At 36.3% G+C, this 9,298-nt stretch overlaps 1 protein-coding gene across 6 annotated transcripts in view; it reads left to right on the top strand.

Annotated features, from left to right (window-relative positions):
* Positions 1-9,298, top strand: part of LOC112154115 (protocadherin-15) — a 272,438-nt gene that overhangs the window by 174,834 nt on the left and 88,306 nt on the right. For all 6 annotated transcript variants that reach the window (XR_004949742.1, XR_002920601.2, XM_036217104.1 and 3 more), the window contains 4 exons: positions 4,748-4,867; positions 5,018-5,203; positions 5,989-6,225; positions 6,912-7,028. Coding sequence is in view for 4 of the 6 variants with exons in the window: in XM_036217104.1 (XP_036072997.1) it covers positions 4,748-4,867; positions 5,018-5,203; positions 5,989-6,225; positions 6,912-7,028 (660 nt within the window). In the remaining 2 variants the exon portion in view is untranslated. The remainder of the gene's footprint in view (positions 1-4,747; positions 4,868-5,017; positions 5,204-5,988; positions 6,226-6,911; positions 7,029-9,298) is intronic.

The following is a 9,298-nucleotide window of genomic DNA, read 5'->3' as shown; positions in this document are numbered from 1 at the left end:
CATACATAATATATGTATAGAGATATTATATACATTATATATACATTATATGCATGTATATATATAATCATTATATATATATATATACTGTATATATATTATTTTACAATGAGCCATCTAGTCAGCTGAGGTGATTCTGAAGGCTGGTTCTTTTGGTTTGTCTAGCGCTGCACAGAATCAGGGACAGAAACCTAAGCAAACGTGTCTTAGTTGCAGACCCTGCAGCAACAGCTCAACCCAGAAATCAAGATGTAGTAAAGGTGAGAAAATAATTAGGAAAGAAAAGGATAAAAGGGCGAAACTGAAGGAAAAGCTCCATTAGCAGCCCGATGTAAAAGCTAGAGCCAACGATGGCGGAAGTGAAGCATCCAGATAGATATTAATTAGACAGCGTTTTTGTTTTAAGAGTAATTACTCTTAAGAGGAGTAGTGACAAAGACAGTTGAGGTTAAGGACGATACGATGAAAGATGGAGAAGAAATGTACTCACCTGTACATGCAGTTTAGCTCTGGTTAATTAAGAAGCTGAAATAATAATAAAATGTAACATAAGATCATTATTTTGACCTTTATATGTCGTATTTAGTTTTATCTTAATTATTTACCATTATTTAGTCATAACTGATCTACTATATATATATATAAGTATAACTATCATATATTATTAGTCACAATACATACTTGCGCTACATCTAGCATTTTGACTGGTTATTATCGATTTTCAAAAATATTACTTAAATATGTAGAAAAAGTCATTTATTATTCCAAGACAAAATTATATCCTTATATCAAACTCTATACCACTATTACACCAAAAAATAAAGATAAATACAAAGAAAATCTTAAATATTTTTGGTCAAAGGCTAATAAAACCCAGATCAAAATTGTTTTAAATAGGTAAAAGCAAACTTAAATTTTAATTTCTGCACAACAGACAATAATTACTGTAAATGTTTGATTTTATAAAGCAATTACATTTAAAGTCACTTTAAATGTCAATTATTTGTGCATTAAAAGAGCTTCTACAGAGTGTGCCATAAATAGGAAAAATTATTTCTTGAAATAAACCATTTTTATTAATAAAATTTCTATTTATGACTACCACTTTTCAATGCTTATCCTAAAGAACACTTTTAAAAGCGTAAATGTTTGTTATGATGTTTGCGATACGTTTCTTTTCTGAACCGGACATCAAGATGATGTCAATTCATTGCTCTTTATTCAAATGAACTCCATGAAATATAAAGAAATACATGTCGCAGCTATATATGTATTGAATGTAGTACGTCTCCTTTTTGTGGATACTTATGGGACACCTTGTAGTTAATTTTTTTCCTTTAAAATTTCAGGTGAAAACAGTTACAATCTCTAAATTATATCTCAAAAAGTTTCCTTCTCAATTTATTTGACATAAAATATTACTACTTGCATTCCGATCATCATTTGATGTCTTGTAAAAGCCTCCCCAGTGGTCTTTTAATTAATGATTAGACAGTTTTTATGCAAAATACTAAAAAACTTGTCGTTTTTCTAGGAGTAGTTCACTAGAATTCACCTCTGAGTTGTGGGCGGGCACTGTTGGAACAGAGTAAGCCCGCCCCAAATTCCTATCATCCATCTGTGTACACTCTTCCTGCTAGCTTACAGCTCCCCACAACCCTAAGCTTATTTTCTTTACATGTGTCATCTAACAGAAACATTCAACAACATGCTAAAGTGGGTATTTAACTTTTTACATTAAATTTTTCTATAAGTTCTTATTATCTGTAAATGGACTCCAGTCACCGAAAAGAGTAAAATGTGAACAGACTTCATGGACACATTGTGTTTTCATACTCTCGTCTCTACATCCTTTTTCTCTCTATCCAGATCCACTTCTCTCCCCGATTGTCCGTCTGTAAATCTTCTTCCTTGTCCAAACAGCGCGTGATTATCACCAAAAAGCCGGGTGCATCATTAAATTTCGAACACAGCTCGTCCCCCAGATAGTGATAAAGCACTGAATACAAATAACACAGAGAGGTCATCATTTTCCTCCAAGAATCTCCATAACACCCCCGCTGTGGGAGCGAGTCTTATTTCCACTCATTCCGACCGTCATCGAGCGAGATGCGATGAAAGTTTAATGAGTGAAATTGGAAGAGTGTGCGAAAATGGGTCACTGCAAACGGCAAGTAATGACAGCAAAGCAAGTGGATCCTAAATACTAAATGAGAAATGGATATTAAGCATTCGACTGTTAAAAAGCGCATGCAACTTTGAATTGGGAATACTTAAACCCATAATTATTTTAGTGCTAAAACATGATTTCTAACTCATTTTGGAAGGTTTGAACTTTGATTAAATGTTTTGTTTTAATGGGATTTGGCCACTCTCAGATAATACATAAATTCCCTTTAAAAAAACTAATCAACAACTAACAAAATACGTTTTTTCTGCTTACAAATAGTGAATAGCTCTCCATGTAAATGTCTGTGCTCCGGTTACATCCATTCTTATGCAGTCAGAATGCTGATTGCACAGGACGAACACAATGACGGGGCAAAAGGAACACCGGCGAGCAATTTGTCACCTTCTTGCAACCTTATTCTACTAGTTGAAAGAGATGATGGGGAATAGAAGTCAAGGTTTGACTGCAGAATGGTTTCTGAAGTCTGATGAAAGAAGGGCAACAAAGGAAGGACATCACAGCGCGACTTTATTTCCGAGTGAAAATTGAAACCACTGTTTCATTAACTCTGGCAGATTTTAAGAACTGGTTGTAAAATAACTTTGATTTCTCGGGACGAAAATTGCAGAGAGGAAAAAAAAAAAAAAGAAGAAGAAAGTTCACACCAGGGAAATGCAAGTCATACACTCAGAGAGTCAGAGAGTTGTCGCCTTAGGTAACTTTAGAAGTAAAGTTAGAATTTTTATTGAAAAACTCCAGACATAAGAATGAGCATAAAGACAGAAATAAATAGAATTTAGTGCAATATTGCATACCTTACTTCCTATACTGATATTACATATTAAAGAATAGATTTTTATGTACTGTATTTTCCGGACTATAAGTCGCACCGGAGTATAAGCCGCAGTAGCCAAAAAATGCATAATGAAGAAGAAAAAAACGTATATAAGTTGCTCCGGAGTATAAGTCGCACTTTTAAGAGAATAGTCCAACATTTATGAACAAATTCAACAAGCACGACGTAACGTTGCATTTGACATCAAATGCGATTCATGCGTCAAATTCGAGTCCGCTGAATCTTTTGATGTGCGCCTAATTTAATGCTTAATGCTTGTCCAAAAACGTGTTCATAAACTAGACAACTTCTGCGATTCTGTCAGCTGACAGCAGTAGATACTGATACACAAACCTATGGTGCCCTCTAGTGGTTGTTATTGCGAAAAAAGCGCCAAAAGGCAACCGATGTAAGTGGGGAAATAACAAATATATGAGCCTGTTTATGTCTAACAAAATCACATATAAGTCGTTCCTGAGTATAAGTCGCACCCTTGGAAAATCTATGAAAAAAAGGGCGACTTATAGTCTGGAAAATACGGTATGTTTACTATATATATATATATATATATATATATACAGTGGTGGACAAAGGTGTTGTACCCCTCAGTTGAAGAAGGAAAAACCCACAATTCTCACTGAAATCACTTGAAACTTACAAAAGTAACAATAAATAAAAAAAAAAGAAAATTAAACAATCAAAATCAGCCATCAATTTTGAATTGTTGATTAACATAATTATTTAAGTCCCATTTTTACATTCTTTGGTATGACTCGGCCGGGATTTGAACCCAGAAACTTCCAATCCCAGGCCACTGAGCTGGTTCAAAGTTGCATGGACTAGTCTAAATGGAAAGTAATAATTAAGGTTTAATTACAGCTAATTAACTACTGATTAACTTCTTGGGCAGATTTTTGTGGGGTCTGGGAGTTTTTAAATGGCTTTTGGGCTGAAAACCATGACTATCTGGCAATGCTGTCTTAAAAAAAAGAAAGAAAAAAAGCTCTAGACATATTTTTTTTATTTTTACAGACAACAGAAAAGCCAGCCCTCAAGGGAAAAACGCTAAAATAGACTTTTTAAGTTAAAGTTTGAAATAAAAAAAATAGTTTTTGTTGTAAAATCTATGATTTTACTAAAAAAAGTCAAACTAACAATAAAAAAAAATGTTATTTTTAAGTAGCAATAATAATTTCGCCATGAAAATACTCCTAAAACAGGAAGCTCCCCAAAATAAAAGGCCTCATAAGGATTCTTTATCTCCCCTGAGATCAGAACAAGCTCTTCCGCCGCTTAGTTATTATCATCCACCATATTCGAACGTAAAAGCTGTTAAGTTTGAGCCGCTGCTGTTACTCACGGTAAATTTCACACCAAGCAAAAGCTGCTAAACACTTCATCTGTCTGCAGCAAGCTGTAGTCTCGGAGGCTTTGACCTAGCTAAGCGACAACAGCGTCTCCGGGAGGATTCTTTTTTCTCAGCTCACGCATCTGCATGAACGGCCACTCAGATGGTTTCTGTTCCAAACGCAGAGATTCCAGACGAGCAAAAATATCAACCTTTTATTTTCCGTAAAAGTTGACCGATCAAATTGGAGGTGTGTGCCTTTTTGGCAGAAGCTTTAAATGCTTAACTGTCAAATTAATCTTTAATGAAAAAGGATAAAGTCTATTTAAATATGTGCAGGATTTTCCACCTCTTTGCCTCAATTTGTGGGTGTTTTCTTTGTCTCCTGGTTTAGGCAACCGATCCAGATCTGGGGGCAAACGGTCAGGTCCATTATCAGCTCATCAACCACCAGACGCTGTTTTCCATCAACGCCAGCGGCTTCATCACCACTGCAGCGCCTCTGGACAGAGAGGTCAGAGGAAGTCACAGATTTGTTCCACATGAATGGCAGATTTATTGGATGCAGCACAGAACAGACAGCAGCAAACAGTGGCAGAGTTGTTAAATATTTTTTAGCCTCGGCGCTGTTGACTTTTAATCACAAATCCCTGTGACCCTGAAGGTGAAAGGCCACTATCGCCTCATGGTGGAAGCCTCGGATGGAGCGGTGGACCCGCGGCGATCCAGGCTGACGCTCAATGTCACCGTTCTGGACGTGGATGACAACAGCCCTGTTTTCTCCCAGCAATCTTACAGCGTTAATCTGCCCGAGAACAGCCCGGAAGATACTGTCATTCTGCAATTAAAGGTGAGCTTGTGTTAAGGTGGAAAGGTCAGTTCACAAATGATACGTATTAGCTGTAACAATACCCATTAAGAATAAACAGTGCAGTCTTCTTGGAAAGCAAAAAATGGCATTAAAAGTTACATAATTAAACCATTTTATGGATTTTTTTTTGTTATTTCTTAACTGCCTCCATGAGGCAGTGGTGCATGAAACACACTTTAACAGTTTGATGCTAAAGTCAATATTAAAAATGAGCTACACACTAGGGATGTAATTAAAAGTTAGAAATGACATTAAATAGTTCTTTAAAAACATCAGGTTTTTATGTAGTTGTAGGAATCGATCACCACTTGGATATTAAAGATTATTGCCGGCACTTTCAGAAAACTAAAGAAAAGGAGCTTTTTCTGCTGAGGCTCATTCACATTAGGGCTGACACTACATTCACACCAATAAAGACTCATTCCAACGAAAACTCTTGTGGTAGAGGACCAATATATACATAAAAAAATACTATTAAAACTGTGTTTCTGAGTATTGTATTCTAAGTATTACTCAATTTATATCATGTTGAATCAGAAAACCAGATGCTAGAAAAAGCTTCGACTAATAACCCATCTCTGGTGGAGGGGTGAGCTTCAGACACATCCGCGCTTGGTGACATTTGTTGGTTCAAATGTCAAATGTTTCTTGACTTAGTTGTTGATTTGAACTCACGACCTTCCAGTCTCATGTTCCACACGTCCACTGAGCTGGTGAACACAACAACTTCCTCCTGCAATGACTCTTCTTTTGTGTTTCCGTAGGCCACAGACCCGGACCTCGACTCCAACCTCACATATCGAATCGGAACTGAAAGCCTGGATCCTGAAATAACGAAGCTGTTCCGCGTCCACCCCATTACCGGGGAGCTGGCGGTTCTCAGAGTTCTGGACTTTGAAGCTCTGAACAAATCCGACGCCACGTTTACGTTCACCGTTGAGGCCGTCGACACGGAGGGAGCCATGCCGCCTGGACTGGCGTCTGTTGCTGTCAGAGTAATGGTGTGTTTATCCCCTGGTCCAAATGGCACGAAGGCAAAGTTTATGTCAGTTTGTTCTCCGTTAAAAGTATTTGACCATGTTTCAAATAGAAAAATAAAAGTCCATATGGAAATAGAAAGTATTTTTTATCTCAATAGTTCAAAGCACATATTATAATAGCTTTACTACTTGTAAAAGGAGAAAAATGGAAACAAAGTACTAATCTGTTTTAGCTTCACAGTGTTTCTGATTCTATAAGATCATTCAGACAATATTGTGTCATATCTGTTATTTCACTGATTCATTCCAGTGTTTCTGTGTAATTGCTAAACTTGCTTTGATAGGTAAATGTCATGACAGTTCTGATATCTGCATCTGTACAATTACGGAGAACTCATTTATCTTCTGTTGAAAGGCTTTTCTCCTTTAAAGTCTTTTTTGAAATGCATCATTTTAATAGAATGTGTGAAAAAATCATCTTTGTGGTGTCATTTTATACACACATACCTTGACAGTTGGAAACTATTTTTGTTGTCATGTAATCTTCTTCTCTTCTATTAGAGATACGTTGATATTCCTAAAAAAAAAAGTATATATATTTAATTAGAGTTTAAGATAAGTGTATTAATTTGAGGAAGATGAGTTTAGGTAGATCCAGGTTCTGTATCCCTAATGGCATTATGTCTGTATCTCCTCTGCCTCTCAAGGACATGAATGACTTTTCTCCAGAGTTCAGCCAGTCGCTGTATCGAGGAATGGTCGCCCCCAACGCTGTCAAGGGAACCATCGTGACCACGGTGCTGGCCAGTGACGCTGACCCTGCGGTGAGCATTTCCAGACGCTTAGATTCCACAAAACCGCCTGTTGACTATGAAGAGATTGATTTGTGCATGCGTAATTCTTGATTTGTAACTGATGCCATACATTTTTGTATGTAACGCTGTGATTGTGTATTCAAAAATTATGAAATTTCAAAAAATACAGTTTATATATGCACAACTTATGCATATATATTACAACATAAAACTTAAAATACAAAAACTACACACAAAAATACTTAAAAAGTAAACACAATTCACCTGATACATACACACAAAACTGAATTAACGCACAAATCTGATGTGAGACTCTTTCTATGGAGAGAAAATAGACTCACTCCGATTTGTGCATAAATTAGGATTCCTTTTGTGCAGAAGTTAAAAAATATATATACAAAATTCCATTTACACATGCACAAGATAAAATTACAAGAGCTTGAAACTAATAACACACAAATCTTCTAAAATGACGCCAGAATCGCTTGTTACGCACACATAAAACCTCAGTTACCCACAAATCTGATGTGAGACTCCGTTCAGAGATTTGTCTGTAAATGATGCGTTCAAATGCTGCTTGAATGCTGGGTCATTAGAGTTTTCTCATCAGCCGCTGTGAACTTAAATTTTGAATATTATCTTGTGAAAACTTGACATTTTTGTATGTTTTTAAACAAATTTGTATAATTAACAAAAAAAAGTATTAAGGATATGTTTTGAAACAATCGACACTAAAGTTTCTCTATCCTCATCGCTCTCTCTGTGCTGCACTTTCCCTGCAACGCGGCGTGAGGTCCTCCTCCACACCCAGAGAGCGGACAGAGTTGATCGTTCCTACGTCCCGCTCCGCTCCCTGGGTGTGGAGAAGGACCTGCCATATAGGGGGAGGGGAGCAGAGAAACTTTAGTGTTGAGAGTTTTAAAAATACAAATATAGACATTTTTATTTCAATTATTGGGGGGAAAAAGTGTGTAAAAAAGTGGGAAAACGTCAAATTTTTTACCAGATAATATTCACATAATATGTTCAAAGCAACTGAAAAATCAAGCGATTTGTGCGTAATTTCTAAAGATGTGCGTTTGTAGTTAGCTACACACAAATCCAAAGTTATACACAAAAAGGGCAAGTTACAAATCAAGAAATACGCACGCACAAAGTGGATGATACTATATTCTTTCCATACTTCCTGAGTTGTTTTGGAGAATTATATAACAGTTTACCTCCAGCCACTGTGAAGTCAGCGGAAACTTCAATCTCTACACAAGTGCTCCTCTTTTTTTAAAAAAAGGGGTCAGTTTGTTTAACCTAAAATATTTTCTTTTACTATATTCCGCTATGAAGGGCAATTTAAGGTTTAAAATGTGTTTAAGAATAAGCCAGAAGCTTTAATGGGAGCCTAAGTTTAGTGTCAGATTATCTCTGCTGATCTGCAGATCACAGTCGCTAAAAACAAAAGATCATTTTTTATTGGGAGCCCCAACAACTTCTCTATTAATATTCAAGTTCACCCTCCAGATAAATATGTATGATAAAATCCTGAAATAAAACTGTATCTTTCTATTTCTGCAGAAGCAGTGCAACTAATATTTTTTACTCTGCTCTCCACACCTGCGAGGTTTCCCTTATAAGCCTCTTTTTTTAAAAAACCTCCCTTCCTTTTGAATAACGTGCTTGCTGTCCTCTTTCATCAGCTGAACTGATTCAGACTGCAGGTTGAAGCATCAAAGTAGATTCTCCTGAGTCAGAAAATAGCATTATAATCTTCAGTTTTTATGCTACAAAGGTTCCCCCAGAGCTCAGGAAAAACACATCATCCTTCAGAACTGGGTGGATATTTATATCTCTGGGAGTAAATGGCATTTATTCTTTGCAAATCCTAACTGATATAGAAAATTACATTTTGTTGTTTTATTATGAATGTATTGGCCTTGGTGTACAGTTTCCGTGGTCTGTCCGTCTCTTGAAGCTATGATAGAGGAAGTTTTGGGTAAACATAACCGCTATTTTTCTCGTGGTTTTCAAGGCTTTAAATATTTTTAACAAAAAAAAATAATTTACCCACTAATCTTTCAGTTTATATCCCTTTTATGTTAGAAATATGGTTTAAACTTCCAGTGTTAATACTGAATATAAAATGTAAGTGCAGCTCAAACATGCTCCCATTGGTCTGATAATAGTCTTTTAGTCAGTTGAGAATTATGCAGTTTATGCGCATTTGACAGTGGCGGGCCGTCAGGGCCTGCAAGGCCTTCTCTGCTGGCCTAAAAATATCTGAATCA

Source organism: Oryzias melastigma, linkage group LG19, assembly GCF_002922805.2.
Source record: "Oryzias melastigma strain HK-1 linkage group LG19, ASM292280v2, whole genome shotgun sequence".
NCBI lineage: Eukaryota > Metazoa > Chordata > Actinopteri > Beloniformes > Adrianichthyidae > Oryzias > Oryzias melastigma.
The sequence above is the reverse complement of the archived record's forward strand: the minus strand, read 5'-3'. Positions and strand labels throughout refer to the sequence as shown.